We start from the raw sequence: 24,257 nt of genomic DNA, 5'->3' as shown, positions 1-24,257 counted from the left end.
ATGGTTCTGGAGGTTGGAAAGACTAAGATCAAGTGCCCCTGTTTCCGATCCTGGTGAAGGCTGTCTTCCTGGCTTATAAACAACCACCTTCTTGATGTGACCTCACATGAATTTATGTGGACATAATTCATTATATAGCATTCATTCAGCAATTTTTTTTTAGCTACTAAAAATAAAGCAAGGTATAATGATCCAGTTAGTATTAGGTGTATCCCTTAACTTCTCAGACTTTAAATAACACAGAAGCCACTGTACCACAAGCAACTCTATGTCACTAAAATGGACAACCTAGAAGAAAGGGATGAATTCTTAGAAAGGTACAATCTCCCAAGACTAAACTAGGAGGAAATAGAAAATATGAGCAGACCAATCACAAGTAGTGAAATTGAAACTGACTAAAAAACTCCCAGCAAACAAAAGTCCAGGACAAGATGGCTTCACGGGTGAATTCTGTCAAACATTTAGAGAAGAGTTACCTATCCTGAAACTATTCCAAAAAATTGCAGAGGAGGGAACATTCCCAAACTCATTCTGTGAGGCCACTATCACCCCGATACCAAAACCAGACAAAGATACCACAAGAAAGAGAAAATTACAGGCCAGTGTCACTGATGAACATAAACGCAAAAATTCTCAACAAAATACTAGCAAACCAAATCCAACAATACAGTAAAAGGAATCACACACCATGATCAAGTGAGATTTATCCCAGGGATGCAAGGATTTTTCAGTATACACAAATCAATTAGTGTGATATACCACATCAAAAAATTAAAGAATAAAAACCATGTGATCATCTCAATAGATGCAGAAACAGCTTTTAACAAAATTCAACACCAATTTATGATAAAAACTCTCCAGAAAGTGGGAATAGAGGGAACCTACTTCAACATAATAAAGGCAGTATCTGACAAAACTACAGCTAACATCATACTCAGAGATGAAAAGCTGAAAGCATTTCCTCTCAGATCAGGAACAAAAACAAGGATGTCCACTCTTGCCACTTTTATTCAACATAGTTTTGGAAGCCCTACCCACAGCAGTCAGAGAAGAAAAAGAAATAAAAGGAATCCAAATTGGAAAAGAAGAAATAAAACTCACTGTTTGCAGATGATGACACTATACGTAGAAAATCCTAAAGATGCTACCAGAAAACTAAACTCATCAATGAATTCAGTAAAGTTGCAGGATACAAAATTAGTACATAGAAATCTCTTGCATTCCTGTACACTAACAACAAAAGATCAGAAAGAGAAATTAAAGAAACAATCCCATTTACCATTGCATCAAAAAGAATAAAATACCTAAGAATAAACCTACCTAAGGAGGCAAAAGACCTGTACTCCAAAATCTATAAGATGCTGATGAAAGTAAATCAAAGATGACATGAACAGATGGAAAGATATACCATGTTCTTGGATTGGAAGAATGAGTATTGTCAAAATGACTATACTACCCAAGGCCATCTACAAGTTCAATTCGATCCCTATCAAATTACCAATGGCATTTTTCACAGAACTGGAAAAAAAAATGTTTTAATTTGTATGAAGACACAGAAGACCCCAAATAGCCAAAGCAATCTTGAGAAAGAAAAACGGAGCTGGAGGAATCAGGCTCCCTGGCTTTAAACTATATTACAAAGCTAGAGTCATCAAAACAGTATGGTACTGGCACAAATACAGAAATGTGGAACAGGATAGAAAGCCCAGAAATAAACCCACACACTTATGGTCTATTAATTTATGACAGAGGAGGCAAGATTATACAATGGAGGAAAGACAGTCTCTTCAATAAGTGGTGCTGGGAAAACTGGACAGCTACATGTAAAAGAGTGAAATTAGAACACTCTCTAATACCATACCAAAAAATAAACTCAAAATGGATTAAAGACCTAAATGTAAGGCGGGATACTATAAAACTCCTAGAGGAAAACATAGGCAGAACACTCTTTGATATAAATTGCAACAATGTTATTTTGTATCCGTCTCCTAGAGTTATGGAAGTAAAAATAGTAATAGACAAATGGGACCTAATTAAACCCAAAAGCTTTTTCACAGCAAAGAAAACCATAAAGAAAATGAAAAGACAATCCACAGAATGGGAGAAAATATTTGCAAATGATGCAACCAACAAGGGATTAATCTCCAAAATTTACAAACAGCTCATGCAGCTCAATATCAAAAGAACAAACCATGCAATCAAAAAATGGGCAGAAGCCCTAAATAGACATTTCTCCAAAGAAGACATACAGATTGATAAGAAGCACATGAAAAGATGCTCAGCATCGCTGATTATTAGAGAAATGCAAATCAAAACTACAATGAGATATCACTTCACACCAGTCAGAATGGCCATCGTCAGAAAGTCTACAAACAAATGCTGGAGAGAGTGTGAAAAAGGAACCCTCCTACGCTGTTGGTGGGAAGGTAAATTTGTACAGCCACTATGGAGAACAGTATGGAGGTTCCTTAAAAAACTAAAAACAGAGCTACCATATGATCCAGCAATCCCACTCCTGGATATGTATATGGAGAAAAACGTGGAAGGATACATGCACCCCAATGTTCATTTCAGCGCTTTTTACAATAGGCAAGGCATGGAAGCAACCTAAATGTCCATCAGCAGATGAATGGATAAAGAAGATGTGGTACATGTATACTATGGAATATTAGCCATTAAAGCAAATGAAATAATGCCATTTGCAGCAGCGTGGATGGACCTGGAGATTATCATACTAAGTGAAGTCAGACGGAGAAAGACAAATATATCACTTATATGCGGAATCTTTTAAAAAATGATATAAATGAACTTTTTTACAATACAGAAACAGACTTAGAGAACAAACTTACGGTCACCAGGGTGGGGAGGGGGGGAGGAGGGAAACTAACACAACATTGTTAATCAACTATACTCTATTATAAAATTTAAAAAAAATTTTTTTAATGACACAGAAGAATAAAATAGGGATCTGCTATGAAAGTTCAGGAGGGGAAAGGGAAGTAATCACCTATGTGTTAGACATTGTCTTAGATATGTTACATTTATCATCAATCTTCACCACAAAAGATTGTATTAATTAAGAAGTCATATGTCTTAAGTCATTAGGAAGTCATTTTTATATATGAAAGTAAGCCTTAGAAAATCTGGGTGATTTTTCACACATTCAGTAAATGTTGAACTTAAAACCAGAACTGTCTGCTCTAAAAATCCTTGGCTTTTCCCTGTTCTATTATATGACCTCAAACTTGAGGTAATAAAAGCCTGCCCTTTAATTACTGATAGGAATGGGGGCAGTGGGGAATGACTTTATGAGATGGTAGAAGTGAAAATAGCAAGGTACTGATCCTTGGGAACGATATCTCTTACACTCAATTTTTTTTACTTTGTTCTTTGGCAGGTTCCACATGGCATTCAGGATAGAAAGGGCAGACTAGGAGTGGGTCCTCATTTGTGTGACTGGATCCCTACCTCCCAACTGAAAACTGCATTCCTGCCATTGTACTATCTTAGCTAAAGAAACAGTCACAGTATCTTATTCAGACAAGGTTCTTTACCCTTAAAAGATTTGATTCACCCCCTGACAAGCGACTGTTTCCATTTTGATGACCTGCTCTTCACCATTTCTTTATCATCTACTCTGCAATCCAGATCTTTTATTAATTTTTATGGTGAAATATTTTGTAGTGGGAAATTATTGGTAGTATTATTTGGTTTTGGTAATGCTTGATCTTTTTCTTTTCAGTCTTTATTTGGAAAAAATTTGACAACAATTTTGAATGAATATGTAGCTATGAAAGCAAAAGGTAAGAATTCAGGTTCAGGGATTTTTTTGTTAGTTTTATACAGCATTTAGCTAATATTTTTAATTAGAAATAATTTTTAAAGGATATTAATACTTCTTAAAAGCCATAAGAAAACTTGTGTCAACTATGATGAGATAAAATTTACTGTGAAATATCTAATTAAATAGTTCATTTTTATTGAGTGATAAGTATAAAATAAAACTTTCCTAAATTCGTGTCTTAAGGAGAAAGTTAGATTTATTCTCTCATATTGGTTATTTCTGTAGTTTACAACATGTTAAGAAAAGACTCAGCAGTAAAGAATTAGTGTAAATGATAACTTTTTTTAAAAAGCTTAACATTTATTGAGTACTGTCTATTGCAGCATTGTGCTATGTGCTTTCATAGGTTTTATCTCAGTCCTTAAAATAATCCAGTGAGAGTTGTCGATTGTTTAGACCTGTTCTTAAGTATCAGAAAATTGAGGATTAGAGAAGCCAGATAACTTCCAAGATCACAAAACTAGAAACTGTAGAGAGTGATAAGCCTTCAAGTTCAGGGCCTGAAGATTTTCTTTTCCCAAACTATTTTCACTATCTTACAGGAATGTTTAATGTGTCAATGACCTCAGAAACAATATGTTATTGCAATACAAAGGTTTACATTCCCACTTTTATGTTGGGTAGCTTTCTCTGGTTTGAGCTTTTATAAGTATATAGTAAAGAATTTAAATACCTTATGAATTTCCTATCATTGTGGCTTTAGAACACATCCTGAAAAAGACTAATTAGTCCTGAGGAATTTTACCTGTAATTCTAAGTAGAGTAGTTGCTGAGCAGTCATGGTGATTTGTACATGAAAACATTGGATGTAGAAAACTAATTTCCACACTCCACGGGGGTTTGTATAATTTTATAAATTTAATTTATAAATAAAATTATTTTAATTTACTTTCAAATGTCACATGATAAATAGAAGAAAGATTTAAAATAGTTTGTCTTTTTTATTTCAAAGAAAATATGAAATTATTGATCTAAAAAACCTGCATAGTTTTCACAAGTTTCCTCTTCCATCGTATTGTATCTGATTCTCAATGGCTTGAGCAAAGAAAGCAGCCTCGTTGTAGCTTTGCAGGTCTTTTACAAGATAGGCTTATTTCTCAGTTCCCAACAAAACGTCAACAGCTGAGAGATAAGTTTTCCTTATTGATTTTCTGTGTCTGTTCAAATTAAATGATGAATTTTCTCCAAATGTATTTATTATGAAATGTTTCCTCTTATGATTTAGAAACATCAAATGATGTCCCAGCAATTTTGTCATCTCTGTGGAAGAAGTTAGACCATACACTTTCTCAGATCAGGTAATAAAAAGCTTATACAATAAGCTTATCAGAATGTGCATAATGATTTTGGAATGCAAGCGCGTGTAAGAATCACTTCACATATAAATCTTATGCCCTACATTGTGCATTTATATAACACTGATCTAATTTTGAAATTATAGGTTATTGATATTTCTTTGTCTTTGATTGAAATAATTTGAAATTAAGTTGTGTATTTTAATAAAATGTTTAAAAATGAGGAAATTAATGGCACTCCCGGGTTCCCATAACAATTTAGAGGCAGATCTCTGGCTGAATACAAATCTAGTCCCAGTCTTGGTGAATGCAAATCTCCTAACGTGGGCCCCATGTGACTTCCCTTATACAGTTGTATCTTCATTACACATGCAGAAAATTGATATGTGGAATCCATGCCTCCTTTGTTCTTCCCTTATAAAGAAACAAACTTGAATAGTAATACTTCTGAATCTTCTGCTTTTAGAATTATCACATGGGACTAATCTGCCTTCTACATATGTCAGGGCCTTGGAATGCCAGTTTCACCATCCTTAGAATAGGTATCAATTTTAGAATGTATCTTATTTAACTAGAGTCTAGTATGAAAACCATAGTTTCTTACCCTTCTCCGACAGCTACAAGTGAATACCCCACTTAAGGAGGGGCCTTGTTTCTTTCCTCAGTTTAAACTGCTAGAATGGCTCCAAATGCTGTCTGTGTAACTCTGTACCACATCTTATTTGGTAGTCTTACTTTTTTTTTTTTTTTTTTTTGGCTGCGTTGGGTCTTTGTTGCTTTGCGGCGAGCAGGGGCTACTCTTTGTTGCGGTGCATGGGCTTCTCACTGAGGTGGCTTCTCTTTTTTTTTTTAACATCTTTATTGGAGTATAATTGCTTTACAATGGGGTGTTAGTTTCTGCTTTATAACAAGTGAATCAGCTTTACATATATCCCCATATCTCCTCCCTCTTGCGTCTCCCTCCCACCCTCCCTATCCCACCCCTCTAGGTGGTCACAAAGCACCGACCTGATCTCCCTGTGCTATGCGGCTGCTTCCCACTAGCTATCTGTTTTACATTTGGTAGTGTATACATGTCCATGCCACTCTCTCACTTCGTCCTAGCTTTACCCTCCCCCCCCTGTGTCCTCAAGTCCATTCTCTACGTCTGCGTCTTTATTCCTGTCCTGCCTCTAGGTTCTTCAGAACCTTCTTTTTGGTTTTTTTTTTTAGATCCCATATATATGTGTTAGCATACGGTATTTGTTTTTCTCTTTCTGACTTACTTCACTCTGTATGACAGACTCTAGGTCCATCCAGAGGTGGCTTCTCTTGTTGCGGAGCACCAGCTCTAGGAGCATGGGCTTCTGTAGTTGCAGCACGCCAGCTCAGTAGTTGCAGTGTGTGGGCTCTAGGGCTTGTGGGCTTCATTGTGGCGCACGGGCTTAGTTGCTCCATGGCATGTGGGATCTTCCCGGACCAAGGGTCTAACCTGTGTCCCCTGCATTGGCAGGCAGATTCCTAACCACTGTGCCTCCAGGGAAGGCCCAGTAGTCTTTACTCTTATTCCCCTTTCCTGACCCTCATCTTTCCTCGCCTTGCAAACATCCTCAAAGACATTCATAGTTTAATTAACACCTATGATTATTTATAAGTTACTGCAATATTTTATTGACAAGGTATTACATAAAAGAAGAAGGTTCTTAGCCAGGTGTTCTCCAAGATTGGTTCATGCAGGGGACACGGGTTCGTGCCCCAGTCCGGGAAGGTACCACATGCCGCGGAGCGGCTCGGCCGGTGAGCCATAGCCGCTGAGCCTGCACGTCCGGAGCCTGTGCTCCGCAACGGGAGAGGCCACAGCAGTGAGAGGCCCGCGTACCGCAAAAAAAAAAAAAAAACAAAAAAAAAACAACTGCTTATTCAGGACTTCCCCGGTGGTCCAGTAGTTAAGACTTTGCCTTCCAATGCAGGGGACGTCGGTTCCATCCCTGGTCGGGGAACTAAGGTCCCTCATGCCATGGGGTGTGGCAAAAAAAAAAAAAAAGTGCTTATTCGATTTGGTAAGTTTCGTGGCTCTTGTTGGTAGAGATTTATTTGACAGATTTTTGAGGACAATGGCACGGTGTCTTACTGTTTACAAAATATCAATACATGGGTAACTTCAGTTCATAGTAAAAGGAGAATCAGCTTGTATTGTGAATTTTCTTATCTGTTTGCTTTGTTCCTTCTTTAGAGCTTCCATGAAGTAATGTCATAGTCATAAATTTGATGAAAGCAGGATCTCCTTTGAAATCAACTTGGATTCTGAAGTATTTATGTATGGAGTTATATGTAAAATGAGAATTTCTCTGGGAAGGCATCTCTATAGTTATAAAAGATAATTGATAATTGTAAAATATTATATATAGCTTTCTTAAATATATTGAGTTCCTAAATTCAAGTCAAATTGTACTCATAGTGGGATGTCAAGGCTCTCTAATGCTTATTACACTGGATAGAAACTTGGTTATTAAAATTATATATGTGTGTATGTTTATATGCCATTGTTTTTCTCCTAAAGCAAATAAGATTTGGTTACCTAGAAAAAGTGCTTATCTTTTTTGTCTGAGAGAGATTTCTTGCCTTTTGACTCATAATTTACTTAAAGTCTGACTGTAACTAAATCAGAATGTATTCGGCAACAGAAGTTTTTTAATGTCAAACTACTTTTGTTTATTAGGAGCATGCAAAGTTCCCCAGGCTTTGCTGCCAGTCAGAGAGGTTGGTATTCAACTTTGAACTATAAATAATGTTCAGAATTACTTTAAACTCAAACTTACTGTCAGATGAACATTTTAGTTAACAATACATGTATGCTAAGTTTATATTTTGTTTAAACTACTGCTTTTCTAAGTACTGTTACCATATTAGGAAATAATATTTTCATTTATTGTAAAAATATGCATTTTAAATATTCCTTATTTTTCTCATTGACTCTCATGTATTCACATCTTTTAATTCTCATTCCATAAGTCTGTTTCCTAATTTGTGGAGATGTTATCAGTGTGAATTATTACAGAAGAAATGTATTCTTGGATTTTTAAAGTTTGAATGTACTCAATTTTAGTTTGTTTCTTTTGAAATTATCATGTAAACTTAGTTGATATTTTTAAGGGCTGTTTTTCAGTCCGTAGATCCACCATGTTAAACATGTAGTAGAACACATATCATGTAAACTTCTTAAAATTCCCAAAATACTCTGACATTGAGTTAATTTTTTTAAATGCTCATGTGTTTCAGCCCGAACAAGAAGTGGAATTGCGGAAATCAAACGGCAGAGAAGGCTTGCATCTCAAGCAGCTCCTGTCAGTTCAGAGTTGTTGACTTTACCGTATCTTTCAGGGCAATTTACTAATTCTCCTTTGACAGCTACACAAGTTATTCGGCCAACTGGCCAGATTTCAACTCCTTTGAGGTCAAATTTTGTAGTGGTCAGCCATTCACAGTCACAAGACACTATGACCCGTAAGTTTACATTCTGCACTCTTAAATTTTGTTTTTAATCAAACTGTATAAATGAGATGATGTGCTAATGTCTTTATATTCATGGTATAAAATTATAGCAAAAAGTAGATAAGAGGCTAGAAGTAGAATAGACATTAGGTAAATCTGCCATTAAATATGCGTATTATTAAATCTATGAAACATTTTAATCTAGGATTCTTCTTATGTCTGTTCTAACTGAAGTCCAACCTTGAACTCTGTTCTAGTTCTCAATTCTCTTCATTAATAGAAAAGACCCTGTTATTTGATTTTAAAAGGAATGTGCATTATATTTCACCACCTTCTTATCTTTGTTCATGGTAGTCTGTCCTGCTGGAATGAGGAATGTTTTTCCAGCTCTACCTGTTGAAAATCCTGTATATTCCTGGCTGAATCTTAGAGCTAGGGATAAACTTAGGATCATCTGATACTTCTTGCTTCTTATAAACTTGAAATTATTATAAACACATGATATTAAGGGGCAAAAGTCTAGTTAATAACAGAGTTGGGGTTAGAACTGAGGTGCCACCTCTCAGTTCTTAGACCAATCTCTTTTCTCTTCTGCACAGGTAAAATGTATTGACATCCACTATGTTCTCCCTTATTTCCATCTTTTCTCCATCCTCTTTAACACCTCTGGGTAAAAACACTTACCCAGTACACTTAGTTTATACTTCTTATAATTATTCTGTTCTGCCATGATATTTTTTGTTGAGACTATTCTGTATACTGTACTTTGTATTTTATCATAAAACCTTAAGTCACAGAGACCATGTTTTATATATCTTAATATCTTCTACCGTGCCTTGCACAGAGTAGGCACTCAGTGTATACTAACTGAATTTAATATAAAATAATAATCACTTTGTAGTGCTATTTATTTCATTAATGCAAGTATAGAAAACTATTCAGTTTCCTTGACTTACTGCTTTGTTCTCTTGAAATACAGCTGGAGAGGCTTTAAATATCATTCCTGGTCCTCAGGAAAGGAAAACTCATGCCAGTTTAATGTCTCCTGGTAGACGCAAAAGGTAAATGCCTTTTAGAAGGACAAGTTTCCAATAACCTTCCAAAAAAAAAATTACACCAGGATATTTACATTGTGAATAAGGTAACAAGATTGCATTAAGTACTTGAGACTATTTACTATTATATCCATTTCAAAACACTTTTTTTTCCCCACAGTCTATCCTCCCTGAAAACAGGTTGTGTTTTATAATCACTGACCTATTCACTGTTTCATTAGAAATATTTTTTTTTATAGTGGTATATAGAAAGGTATATCTTAAAATTGATGTTAACTCAAATTTTTTGAAATAAGCATTCTTTTAAACAAATATAAATAATATCTGCATGTTTTAAGGTCTACAAACACACATTTAAAGTTCTAAATCGATGGTTAAAAACTCTTCTCAGGGACATTCTCTGAGAAAAGTTTCTTTCTGTCCTATTTAGCCCATGTGTCTTCGTTTGAAGGATATTTCATAAAAGAGAGATAATAGTTTAAAATGTTTTTTCTGTTTTCTCAACTGCCATGCCATGGGTATTTTTGTTGGAATTTTTACTGTTGATTGTCTCTCATTCAAGTCTGACCTCATCCTCCTTTATGGCAAGGTTTCTCACTTAACCACCTAAAACAATAGAACTACTATAATAGTATCTAACATTTATAAGAACCTTGACCTTTTTATAAAGTCTTTACATATACTTTATTGAATTCTTTCATAAACCCAATAATGCAGTTGGTTTTATCCCATTATAGAGTGGGTCAGAGGGTACCTTGCTACAGACCATATAGCTAATAAGTAATAAAGCTAAGCCTCAAATTCATTTCTTAATTCAAGTCTATTAATGCTTTTCAACTCAACTGCCCTTTGTTCCTACCACAAATAGAGAAAATATCTTTTCCACCATGATCTTAAGATTAGTCTTTACATGTAATTATCATTGAGTTGGTTATTCATACTAGTTAAAAGACAGGCTTTTAAAATGTGTTTCAGTGAATCTCAAAGGAAAAGTATCACTTTGTCTGGACCTCATTCAACAATACGGAATTTCCAGGATCCAAATACATTTGCAGTAGAAAAAGTAAGTGACCTTCCCAAACTTTGCAACTTAAGATATTCCTGAGTTTATAACTATTGATACATACACAAATATATATATATATATATATATATATATGTATGTATGTATATTTAGATTATGTGTGTGTTTGTGTGTGTGTGTAAAATACAGTATTTCTGTAAGACTTCAGTAGAGGGAGTTCCCTGGCGGTCCAGTGGTTAGGACTCCGTGCTTCCACTGTAGGGGTTCAATCACTAGTTGGGGAACTAAGATCTTGCAAGCCGTGCAGCATGGCCAGAAAAAATACTGCGGTAGAATTGCCTTGGGATAGACTGTAGTGAAATTTAACAGTAGCAGATAGTCCAGTCAGAATAGATAACGTGTGCAAATACACCAGGTAAGAAACAGAAGTGTGTTTACGAAACTGTAAATACATCATTGTTGCTGGATTATGCAATATAATAGGGCATTTTTCCTAGAATAGAGACAGGTTATTAAAAATCTTGTGTGAAAAGCTAAAGAGTTTGGAACTGTATTTTGTAGTCAGTGAAGAAAGAGTTGGTGAAGGATCTGTGAAAACCCTTGTAAGTGGTTAATGTATACTAGTCAGGTGTTAATATCGAAGGAGCCACCATAACTTTTTGAGTTTCCACCTAGATTTATTAAAACTATCCAGCTTCCATTGATTCTTTTTAAATAAATAACATAATACTCTATCCTATGCTTTTGCTAATATTGACTTTGTTTTCCAGCAAATGGTTATTGAAAATGCTCGAGAAAAAATATTAAGCAACAAATCTCTTCAAGAAAAACTTGCAGAAAACATTAATAAATTTTTGACTAGGTAAGCTGTTTGTGTTTAAAATATCTGATTGTTTTTGCCTAATTGAGAACTATGCTAAAAATTTTCCTTTCTGTATTAACAGTGACAACAATATTGCTCAAGTACCTAAGCAAACAGATAGCAACCCTAGTGAACCAGAGACTTCAATTGATGAACTCCTGGGACTTCAGGTATGGGTAAGGGTGTGTGTGTGTTTGTGTGTGTGTAGTACATATATTCATAGTTAAAACTGATGATATTCTTGTTTCATTTCAAAACCATTACTAACAGATATATTAAATGATTTAAAATAATAATTAAAATATAAATTTCCTTCATTATCCAAATGTAATCTGTTCCTGAAAATGTGTTAGTGAATTTTCAAGGTCAAAATTGCGGTTTTACGTAAGGTAGATAGCTAGTGGGAAGTAGTCGCATAGCACAGGGATATCAGCTCAGTGCTTTGTGACCGCCTGGAGGGGTGGGATAGACAGGGTGGGAGGGAGGGAGACGCAAGAGGGAAGAGATATGGGAACATATGTATATGTATAACTGATTCACTTTGTTATAAAGCAGAAACTAACACACCATTGTAAAGCAATTATACCCCAATAAAGATGTTAAAAAAAATTGCGGTTTTATTCCAATTTTATTGAAAAATAATTGATATCTCTCACTGTATAAGTTTAAGGCATACAATATGATGATTTGATTTACATATATTCAAATTGTGTTATTTAGATGGTAAATGTAATAAGACATTCCTAACCATCTAATAACTAACCAGCTCTTCCGTATATCAATAAAACACTTTTCCTGTATCCATACAACAATGTCATGTATTTCTTAGTATTTAATAATTAAAAATTCATTAGTGGCTATATTTTTGTGCAGTAAGCAGTACTGTACAGTGTATACAAAATAAATTACATTTCTTCTGCACCTGCTACAAACTGTATAAAAATATAAAGAAACAATGAAATAATATGTTAAAGATACGTGATGAATCCAAGTAATATTGAACAAAATAAAATGAACAAGATACTTTAAAAAAAGAAAGGATACTAACTAAATGAATAATTGTCTGTGAGATTTATTGCTAAGAGAAGGAAGATAGGGGCTATAGTCACTTGCTATTCAGTGAGAGTGAAGATGAAAGAGGGTGAGCTGGTAAAAGAAGAATTTAACAATATGAGTTTTAAGATTTGTCCAGGTACAAATACCTTTTTGAAGAACAGCTGAGATTTTGGCTATTGCATAGCCTTTTGCTTGGACTCTCAGATAATACATTCAGTTTTGTTGCTGTGCCACAAAATGAATTCATTATAATGAATTTATGGTAGTAGTTTTCTTTCAGATGATGAATTCTGGGTGAAACCACTGAGGTTTTTTTTCTTTTTGTCAGTTCCTTCAGAATACTATAAAAAAATTTTTTTTGGATACATTTTCCCAAAGTGAAATTCAGTAAATTTAAGAAAACATGACAAGCTTTTGAAAGCAACCTTTAAATTATTTAGCAGTCTTCTTTAAAAAACTTCTCCTGTCTTAATGTTCAACATATCCCCTGTTCTAAATTTTATAACCTTCAATTCCTTATATTTTCTCCACAAAATAATTAGGTACTTACCATAATCAAGACACTCTATTAGATACTGTGAGAGATTATAAGAAAGTGAAGACACAACACGGTGTTCATAATATTGTATATTGGGGAAAAGTTAAAAATTCAGATTTCAATAACTTTGAAAGTACAGCAATACATAATGCCCAATGGAGTAGTATATACATAAGCTTCACTAAGAGAACAGAGCCAGTTGTACAAATAGGTGAATTTTTAAAATGTTTTTACGCATCTTTGTGTCCTTGGGGTAGGCAAGATTTCTTTGGCTACACAAATCGCTGTGTTTTTTTTTTAAGACTTCTGTAAAATTCAAAATATCCGCTTGTTAAAAGCATCATTAAAATTAAAAGGCAAACCACCAACATGTATTCCAAGATTCCTTCAATTCTGATTTTTAAAGTTTAGACTCTAATAAGAAATTTACTAGAAAAATGTGTTTCTTCAGCAGTAACTTTTGTAAGAGGGTATGCACCAGTTCATAGTTTGATTAACATTGGATTGTTGACTCTTGACGTTATTTATATTACTGTAAATTTTTAAGTCCATCGATACAGAAATAATTTGTTCAAGCTCCTGGCTTTCTCCTAAATCACATTTCATGAAGAATTATTGATGTTCTCTGTATATCTTCATTGTCAAGTTTAACTGGTTCTTTAACTTCAAGTTTCTCTTTTCATTTTATGGCCATTTTTACTTTAAAAATCCAAGTTTTTAATCACTTCATGAGAGTTCCACCTTACTTCTTGCTCCACATGAATTTTCTATCCCTTGGGATCCAAATGTATGCTTCACCAAAATTGAAGAAAATATAGCATTGCAGAAGGATTTACAGATAAGTTTGTCATTCCATTTAAATCATATTGATCTCCAAAAAAGTTCAAATGTTCATAAACATGGAAATTAATTCAATAGTAAAGAAATACAAATTAAGACAACAGATTACTTTTATGTCTTAGACTGATAATGCTTAAAAATTGATATTGCCCATTATAGGTAAGAGCATGTACATTGTTACATAGAACAGAACAAGCATTCCTTTTTATTTTTGATGGTGATACCATTTTATTCATTGCTATTTACCAATAAAACTGATAATTAGTATTACCTATCCTTTCAGTTTATATATACATAAATTATTTTTTTTAATTTATTTTTATACAGCAGGTTCTTATTAGTTACCTATTTTATACGTATTACTGTATGTATGTCAATCCCAATCTCCCAATTCATCCCACCACCACCCCCCCACCTCCTACCCCCACCCCCCTCCCCGCTTTCCCCCCTTGGTGTCCATACGTTAGAACAAGCATTCTTATACAACTTTTCTGCAAGACTTCTTGACAGGATTTCTCAAAATTTTAAATGTATATATTGTTTGACCTAGTAATTTCACTGATAAAATTAATCCCAAAGAATGAACAAATGCCTGGATAAAGATTTTCACGTATTATTTACCATAACTGAAAATTAGAAAAAATGCAAATGTACAAAAGTGAGAATTGGCTAAATGTGGCAGAGTTATGTAAACAAAAGAGTTCTTTCCCTTTAGAAGGATAGTGGGTTAAACGTTTAGTTTTGTACCCTACGAAAAAGACAGTATAGGGAATTTTTAAAAAGCATAAACCCACAGGGGCTTCCCTGGTGGTGCAGTGGTTAAGAATCCACCTGCCAGTGCAGGGAACATGGATTCAAGCCCTGGTCTGGGAAGATCCCACATGCCGTGGAGCAGCTAAGCCCGTGCACCACAACTACTGAGCCTACACTCTAGAGCCCGTGAGCCACAATTGCTGAGCTCACGTGCCACAACTACTGAAGCCTGCATGCCTAGAGCCCGTGCTCTGCAACAAGAGAAGCCACCGCAATGAGAAGCCTGCACACCACAGTGAAGAGTAACCCCTGCTCGCTGCAACTAGAGAAAGCCCGAGCACAGCAACGAAGACCCAACACAGCCAAAAATAAATTTAAAAAAGAAAAAAAAGAAAAAAGCATAAACCCACAAGGACAGAGAAGAGGAAAGGACAGAGAAAGAATTTTTTAGAATTTGAAATGGACAGGTGGTACCTGACTTAGCAGACCCAGGATTCTAAGCCAGTAAAGGCAAAGTTCAGGTAAAAGCCACTTTACAAAAGACTTGACTCTAGTACCTCTGAAAGTAAACGTAAAGATAGGGCTACAAACAGGATGATAAGGTGTAAAGTTTAGGAAGTATATAGTTAAACTCGATATCTTTTCCCCATTCACACTGTTCCTCAGAAACACTACTTCAGCCATAAACTGTCCCAGCAAGAAATCTAACTCACTCAAATAAGAAAAACTAAAAATACAGATGGTTCTGTAATTATTCTACAGCTTAGACTATAGTTGACAAGGTCCCTGCCTCCTTATTGGCACAGGGTTTAAAGACAGCTTTTGGCATGCTCCTTTTAAGTGTGAGCACATAAACAAGGATTGTCCAACATTTGAAAGAAGTATTTAAAATGAAGAGACAGGGACTTCCCTGGTGGTCCAGTGGTTAAGACTCTGTGCTTCCATTGCAGGGGGTGCGGCTTCTATCCCTGGTTGGGGAACTAAGATCCCCCATGCCGTGCGGCACAGCCAAAACTTTAAAATTTTAAAAATAATAAAATGAAGAAACCAAAACAGATAAAAAGAGTGAGGTAGATCTATATTGAAGGCCCTAGAAAGCAGTGTACCACAAACTTATGTGAAGAAAGCAGGTTAAACAACATTATTAAACCAATCTCATAGAAAAAGAGGTCAGAGGTGGAGGAATTGGATAAAGGTGGTCAAAAGGCACAAACTTCCAGTTATAAAGTAAATAAGTACAGGGAATGCAGTGTACAACATAATGACTATAGTTAACACTGCTGTATGGTATACAGTTAACCCTTGAACAGCTTGGGGTTAGGGGTGCTGACTCCACATGCAGTCAAAAACCCACTTAAACCAAGGGGGAAGGGGGGGTGGGATAAACTGGGAGATTGGGATTGACATATATACACTATTGATACTATGTATAAAATAGATAACTAATGAGGACCTACTGTGTAGCACAGGGAACTCTACTCAGTGCTCTGTGGTGACCTAAATGGGAAGGAAATCCAAAAAAGAGGGGATATATGTATACCTATAGCTGATTCACTTTGCTGTACAGTATAAACTAACAATATAGTAAAGCAACTATACTCCAGTAAAAATAAATTTTTTTAGAAAACCCATTTAAAGGTTTACAGTCAGCCCTCCATGTATCCTGTTCTGCAAGTGCAGATTCAACCAACCTTGGATCTTGTAGTGCTGTAATACATATTTATTGAAAAAGTTCGGCATATGAGTGGACGGACCTGCACAGTTCAAACCTATGTTGTTCAAGTGTCAACAGTATTTGAAAATTAAGAGAGCAGCATATCCTGGGGCTTCCCTGGTGGCGAAGTGGTTGGGAGTCCACCTGCTCATGTAGGGGACACGGTTCAAGCCCTGGTCCGGGAGGATCCCCCATGCCGCAGAGCAACTAGGCCTGGGCACCACAACTACTGAGCCTGTGCTCTAGAGCCTGTGCTCCGCAACAAGAGAAGCCAGCACAATGAGAAGCCCACACTGCAACTAGAGAAGGCCCACGCACAGCAACGAAGACCCAACACAGCCAAAAATAAATAAATTTTTAAAAACAATAAAAATAGCATATCCTAAGAGTTCTCACAAGGAAAAAAATATTTTTTTCTTTTTCTCTCTTTTTAAAATATGTATATGAGATGATGGATATTAACTAAGCTTATTTTGGTATTATTTCACAATGTATGTAGGTCAGGTCATTATGCTGTACACCTTAAACTTACACAGTGGTGTGTGTCAAGTAATAAAGAACATTATAGCATGGTTTTATTCTATATTTTATTTTAATGTTTGGCGAGATAGTCACCAAAGTGATTAATTAGTGGTATTAGGGAGCATTCACTTTCTATTTTCTAGTCTTCCTGTTTTAATTTGTTTTAAGTGAATAGTGTTACAATCAGAAGAAATTTTCTTGGAAGGGAATACTACATAAAAGGTACAAAATATCAGATATCCTCTAATTACTTTGCTGGTATTAAACCATACTAATTCAATTAGGATCACTTTTTGTTTGTTTTTTGTTTTTGCAGAGTGAAATCCACATGTCTGAAGAAGCTATACAGGATATATTGGAACAGACAGAATCCGATCCAGCATTTCAGGCACTCTTTGATCTATTTGACTATGGTAAGTAGAACATTTCTATCAAAGCAGTTAGGAGAAAAAAGTTTCTCCAATTTCTCTGGAGAAACAGCTTAAACAGAGTAAAACAACATTTCCCAGAGCATCTGGAAGAAAGTTCCTATTTTCATTAAAGCAAACATATGGATATGAAAGAGTTTTTTTGTTGCTTTTTTGTTTTAGTTTTTTCTTAAAGATACTTTAGCTGTAAAAATAAAGAACAGTTTTGGGGGTGAGGGGGGTTAGTTGTGGGCAGTTTTGCCAGTCATCAAAAATGTGTTGAGGTCTACTCCTATACATATATTATACTAAACACAGTTGGATAATACAAGAGGAATAAAAAGATTTGTCTATTGCCCTCCATCTTATGGCCTAGTGCAGTAGTTCTCAAAGTGTAGTCTCCAAACCAGCAGACCAGCATTGTCTGAGAACATGTTAAAAATGCACTGGTCTAGTGGAAAAATCATACTTGTCAATGATATATAAGGCAACATGTTAAAAACTATAATTAAAGGACTATAATTAAGACCAAACTTTAACATTTGCTTGACCACTGTCAAGCTGTATTAATTGATGCTTATTTTTATTTTGGTCATTTAACCAATTGTTTCCCTATTCCCTTTTTAACAGGTAAAACAAAGAATAATAAAAATATATCACAAGGCATTTCCAGTCAGCATATGGAAACCAATCTCAATGTAGTCTTAGCAGGTGAAACTAATCTAGCAGTTAAAGGTTCTTTTGAAACAGGAGAATCTGGTAAGAATTTGATTTTGTTAATATCAATCTAAATCCTAATATCAGTCTCAAAATCTCAAAGGCAGAAAATGTTGTTTAATTTGAAAGTTGTTCAAATTACCACATAGATCATTTTTGTGTTTCTAAGTTTTCTCTTCATTTAAAAAGAAAAAATTATTCCCACGCCTTTAGTACTTTGATTAAAAGGTGGATTTTTAGTACTCATTCCTTCATGATGCAGTAGACACGCACAAATTGGTGTTAATAGTGTTGACCAGTTCAACCTGTCTGTAACATTTAACATAATTTTTTTGAGACACATATTCAAATCCCTAATGTGTAAGGTTGGTTTGTGGTATTAATCATCCAGCCTCGTAAGCAAGCTTAGCTGAGTGCTCAGTATCAATATCTCACTTATTTAGAGGAAATTGTATACTTGCTGATAGTCCTGAATTATGGGTTTTATGAGGTTTTAGGTTATATTCCTGTGTGTCTACTAGTCAGTTCTTTATGTTTCTGCCTCCCACAGAGTACCAGTATGGCACATAATTGTCCCACAATAGCTACTTATGAATGAGGGAGGGCAGTGAATATGTCTATCCTAGAGCTTTTAAATATTGGCCAAGTTTTTTAAAATTTCATTTTTGTGAAACATAACATGCAGAAGTGCACAATAAAAGTGTACTTTAGCTCATTGAATTATAATCAAGCAAATACCCACATAACCATCTCTAAAGTCAAAAAATAGAATACCGCCAGCACCACAAAAACATCTCTTCGTATCTCTTCGCAGTCACTACTCCTTTCATCCCTGTTCCTCGAAGATAACCATTATCCTGGCTTCTCTCACATTATCCTGGCATCTCACACTTGCTAAACTTTATGCCTCTTTGGTACCACCTCTATCCATTTCTGTCTATGCCAAGCTATGCCACAATAATCTTTTCTGTTCATCTATTCTTAAATTCCATGACCCCTTCCAGCTCCCTCAAAAGACTTCATGGCTTCCAAGTTTCACATCACGCCTTCCAAAAACCAGTTTTGGAATATCTCAGACTATATTCCTATTTTGAGTCCTTTGCCTGTACCCAAACCCAATCCTCCATTTCTTCTTAGGCTGAATTGTAGGAGGGCGTGTCTTTCTCATATATATTATGTGTGGAAGATTGTGCTTCAGATAAGCTCTACCCTGCACAAAATGAAATTTGAAATCCTATTTTCTCAGAAAGTCTCTTCCCACTTCGTTGAAACTGACTACCCCTGAATTTATGTGGCCTGTATATAATTTCCACTGGTTTCCCCACAATAAGGATTCACATGTGCTCCATACCCACTATTATTTTACCAGTGTCACATTAACAGAATTTTATGATAGTTGATATACATTTTTCTGGATTTTTCCCAATATTTTTTATATTGTTAATTGTTATTATTTTCTGTCCTAAACTGTGAATGATGTATGACACAGTATATCAGTATTTTCTCAAATGCCCTTTCTTCTTTTTCCAACTATTAACACTTTTATTTGTCAAGATCTCCTCGTACAATAACACTTTCTCACATCCCATAGGCCAGAAGAGGTGCCTTTTGTTCCTATACTGCTATGGTTTTTGGCATGTTTCATTATGTCTTTCTGTCCTATGTCTGCCTCCCTTAGACTGATATCACCAAGGGTGGAGACTGGGTCATTCATCTTTGTATCCCAGTACTGGTCATGTGGTTGATCTTCAGTAAATGTGTAATAAATGTTAAAGTGTATACAATAACATCAAATGTTGATCATGCAAAATGTAATTGGCCCCATTTCACCTTCAAGAATATATCAGATGAAGTATGGTCAGTAGAAATGGTAGAAGTTGAAAAGTCAGTTGTTTTGAAAAAACTATGTTTGTAGCCAGTTTTTTTTATATATTAGTACATATTAAATGTTCTTAAACATATATACTTTTTCCTTCATTGTGTCATCTGTTTTCTAAAAAGCTTGAAAAACAATTTGGCACTTGTTAAAAAAGGCATCAGTAATAAGAAAAGTACCTGTAAGTGTTTTGATACTCAAAAAATGAGAGAGTGAGTTTATCAGACTTCCACTTGCTGGTATGTCAAAGATTAGTTACTTCCTTGGCAAAACAGGTTTTATAGTAAAGATGACTGACTACCTTAAAAGCTGTTACATACTCACCATATCTTTCTGCCATCCTAATATTTTGCAGATGATCAATCTAGTCAACCCCCATATTGTACATCCTATCAAAATGAAGACACATCAAATGTTTTGAAGAATGGCAGCAACCATGATGAGCTTAGACAGGAAGCCCAGGAACATTTTTCCCAGATAGACTCTAGCATCCAGAAAAAGGCCTTTAAAACAGTAGTATCTACTGAACAGAAGTGTAACCTTGATATCACCTTTGAGTCTGTGCCTAATTTGAATGACTTTAACCAAAGAGTAAACTCTGATGCTGAATGTAATCAGCATTGTGCTGAATTATACACCAGTCAGATGTCTACTGAAACTGAATTGGCTATGGAAGTTGAAAAGAATTCTTTGTCTCCAAGTGTGCAGAATGAATCTCGATTACAGCCTGATCAGTCTGATATACCAATAACTTCATTTGTTTCCCTTGGTGGTGAAACTAACAATGCGAACTTAATTCTCTCTGGAAAATCTTCTCAGCTTTTATCCCAAAATATTCCATTAACTGGAAAACCATCTAAAAAAGGTCAATTTTGTGAAAGTTCTGACGATACAAGAAGACTTACAACTAATTTCCATGGTTCCAAGTCACCAGATTCTAGAGAAATTCACCAGAGTAAAATTGAAATTAATAATGTGTTACCAGTTGCATCACAGCAACTTTCAGATTGCCAAGATAATTCTTCGCTTCAAAGTAAAATATTACCTGTGTCTGTTGAAGGTTCGGGTTTAACTATATCTGAACAAAAAGTAGAAATTCACCTTGGAGATTCAGTATCTTCAATTAAACAACCATCTAATGATTCATCATCTGTTAAGTTAAATCATACAGATCATGAACCTCAGCCCTCCACGTCTGAGAAAGTTGCTTTGGGTTCACAAGAGCCTTCATCTTCTGTAAAAGAAGATGGAGATAGTATTTTTCTATCTTTAGGTGAAAATAACTGTGAGGAAGTTACATTGATATCCCCAGAAGCTAATCCTATAGAAGATATACGTTCTCTTCCTTCAGAATCTGTGTGTTCTTCAATGAGGGATTCTCACCCTGAGTCCCAGAATACTAGTGATAAACCTGCTGGCAACAAGTCAGCAGAGATAGATGCATCAAATATAGTCTCTCTCAAAATTATCATCAGTGATGATCCATTTGTTTCCTCAGATTCTGAACTTAACAGTGCTGTTTCTAGTATCAGTGGAGAAAACTTGCCAACTATAATTTTGTCTTCTCCTTCTAAATCACCTGCCAGAAATGCAGAATTAGTTAAATGCCTGTCTTCAGAAGAAACCACAGATGCTATTTCATCTGCTGAAGGAATTGGGGATTCAGCCTCAATGGAACAGAGCCTTTTAGCACTCAAACCTGAAGACTCTACAGTAAACAACACTCAGAATGAAGAGAGCATTGCTTTTTCAGCCAATGTTACACCATGTGTTTCCAAGGATGGAGGATACATACAGTTAATGCCAGCTACAAGCACAACTTTTGGCAATTCAAATAACATTCTGATAGCTACTTGTGTAACTGATCCAACAGCCTTAGGAACAACTGTCAGTCAGTCAAATGTGGTGGTGTTGCCTGGAAATTCTGCACCTGTGACTGCTCAACCACCACCTCAGTTACAGACACCCCCAAGGTCAAACAGTGTATTTGCTGTTAACCAAGCTATGTCACCCAGCTTTTCACAAGGTAACTTTAGAACATATTGAAGTTCATTTCTCTGGAATGGGATCTAATTTCTCTTGTGTGTGCTGTTATTGACTAGAAGGTAATAAATCATGGATGAGAGTATAAGAAAAGATTCAGAAATTTGTGATTATGGCTTCTCTTTACAGAATTAATTCAATCAAAATTTTTTTTAATCTGCTAAGCTATGGAATTCAGTGGTTTCATTTTTTATTTCTTTTTCTTTCCATAGTTCTCAATCCATGGCTAAGCTATCAATACAAGAAAAAGACAGGGGGGGAAGACTAATTCATCAAATAGCCATATACCTACTAAAACCCAGTGTTGTGGGAGATTTTTCTTAAATAGTTATTATAGTCTTAGTTTTGAAGGAATTTATTACCTATTTGGAAAGACTTTCAAGACACAACTTGAATTTCTCCCTGAATAATACCCTTTGTAATTTCTCACTATCTTCCACATTTGAAAATTGATCCCTGTCTTTAGAATTCTTTGTTTATAGGAGCACTTGTGGCATTTATTACATGCCATTTTATGTGTAGTTAGTGACTGACATGCCTGTCATAGTGGTCATTCTTGATTGTATGTTCCTTGAAGGTGGAGTTTATGGCACATTCATCTACACTTCCTTAGATATTGATTCCCAAGCTCCTTTCCCCTCTTTCTTTTTTTACATTTAGGCATACAATTAAATCAGATTAAATATCAGCAATTAAGTATTAAGCCTGATGGATCTATTTCAAGTGCTGTTTAAAATAAGATAAAGGAGGGATCAGAATTGGTAGAAAAGGTGGAACTTGAGCTGAAGCTTAGATAAATAAGGTAGTATTTGGAGTAAAAGGAAGGGAATCTTAAGCAGTACAAGGATAGGTAGGTATTTGAGAGACTGAGGTAGGTGTTCAGGAAAGTGAGGAAATCAGCCTTACAGGAGAGGTTAATGAATTTATTAGGAAAAGATTCATTTACAGGGCAGGGTTAAATTATGATAGCCATAGACTATATTGTTGACCATGTAAACATTGTATTTTCTCCCACAGTTTTTACTGGTTGCTCACTTATCTGGACCCTTTCTGACAAATACCATTGAGATTATATTATAGTTTGGGGTTGTGAGTAAGTCTTAGACTGTCAGTATTCAGTTTGGACCATTATTTTCTGGTAAAAGATTCAGACTTGAAACCTGCACTACCAATTTTTTGATCAATTTCACTATTCTTTCTAGAGGAATCAAGGTACAACTAAAATATGATCTCCGGGCTATAGAGTCTTATGCTCATTCATGATGTTTACTTTGACTAATTGCCATAAGAATAATATTCAGATTGACTTTTTCTTAATTTGTTAGCCTTGTTGTTGTCCCTAAATTAATTTTTTTAAAGGAGAGTAGATTATATGAAAAACTGATTATAATTATATAGGATTTATTTCAAATTAATAATTACTGGGGCTTCCCTGGTGGCGCAGTGGTTAAGAATCCGCCTGCCAATACATGAGACATGGGTCCGAGCCCTGGTCCAGGAAGATCCCACATGCTGCGGAGCAACTAAGCCCATGCGCCACAACTCCTGAGCCCACATGCCACAACTACTGAAGCCTGCATGCTCTAGGGCCCGTGCTCCACAACAAGAGAAGCCACTGCAGTGAGAAGCCCATGCACTGCAATGAAGAATAGCCCCCGCTTGCCGCAACTAGAGAAAAGCCTGCACGCAGCAACAAAGACCCAAGCAGACATAAATAAATAAATCAACAAATAAATAAATTTATTTATTTTAAAAAAACACAAAACCTTTAAAAATAATAATAATTACTTTGGTGTCTTGTGTTTATTCCATTTTATTGAGAATTGTTGGTTGTTTTTTTTTTTAGGATCTGCCATTATAATTGCTTCTCCAGTCCAACCTGTACTTCAGGGAATGGTGGGAATGATCCCTGTATCTGTGGTTGGACAGAATGGAAATACCTTTTCTGCTCCTCCTCGGCAGGTGAGATTTATGAACTGAAAATGGCTCGGTGCTGCTTTTCAAACAAAGTATAATTAATGGCTTCTCCTCCAGGTCCTTCATATGCCTTTGGCAGCACCTGTTTGCAATAGAAGTATCCCTCAATTCCCTATCCCTCCAAAATCTCTGAAGACTCAGGGACTAAGAAACAAGCCTTGTACAGGTATATTTTTAAGTTCATTCATGTCAGCTTTATGTGTGTGTACTCCTTTGTTTGCAGCAATATGACGGTATTTTTTTTTTATTTTTTGGAATACTAA

General features: G+C 35.4%; 1 protein-coding gene across 3 annotated transcripts in view; it reads left to right on the top strand.

The window, feature by feature from the left end:
* NPAT (nuclear protein, coactivator of histone transcription) overlaps positions 1–24,257 on the top strand; it is a 52,689-nt gene that overhangs the window by 22,204 nt on the left and 6,228 nt on the right. For 2 of the 3 annotated variants that reach the window (XM_067750948.1, XM_067750947.1), the window contains 13 exons: positions 3,743–3,803; positions 5,070–5,142; positions 7,838–7,878; positions 8,398–8,622; positions 9,590–9,671; positions 10,641–10,728; positions 11,460–11,551; positions 11,634–11,721; positions 17,291–17,387; positions 18,012–18,140; positions 20,330–22,000; positions 23,864–23,979; positions 24,052–24,160. In XM_067750948.1, the coding sequence (XP_067607049.1) occupies positions 3,791–3,803; positions 5,070–5,142; positions 7,838–7,878; positions 8,398–8,622; positions 9,590–9,671; positions 10,641–10,728; positions 11,460–11,551; positions 11,634–11,721; positions 17,291–17,387; positions 18,012–18,140; positions 20,330–22,000; positions 23,864–23,979; positions 24,052–24,160 (2,824 nt within the window). In that variant the 5' untranslated portion in view covers positions 3,743–3,790. Of the gene's footprint in view, positions 1–3,742; positions 3,804–5,069; positions 5,143–7,351; positions 7,879–8,397; positions 8,623–9,589; positions 9,672–10,640; positions 10,729–11,459; positions 11,552–11,633; positions 11,722–17,290; positions 17,388–18,011; positions 18,141–20,329; positions 22,001–23,863; positions 23,980–24,051; positions 24,161–24,257 lie in introns of those variants that run through there. The other variant, XM_067750949.1, reaches the window with a different exon arrangement.

Source organism: Pseudorca crassidens, chromosome 9 (genome assembly GCF_039906515.1).
Source record: "Pseudorca crassidens isolate mPseCra1 chromosome 9, mPseCra1.hap1, whole genome shotgun sequence".
Taxonomy (NCBI): Eukaryota; Metazoa; Chordata; class Mammalia; order Artiodactyla; family Delphinidae; genus Pseudorca; species Pseudorca crassidens.
This window is presented reverse-complemented; position numbering and strand designations above follow the sequence as displayed.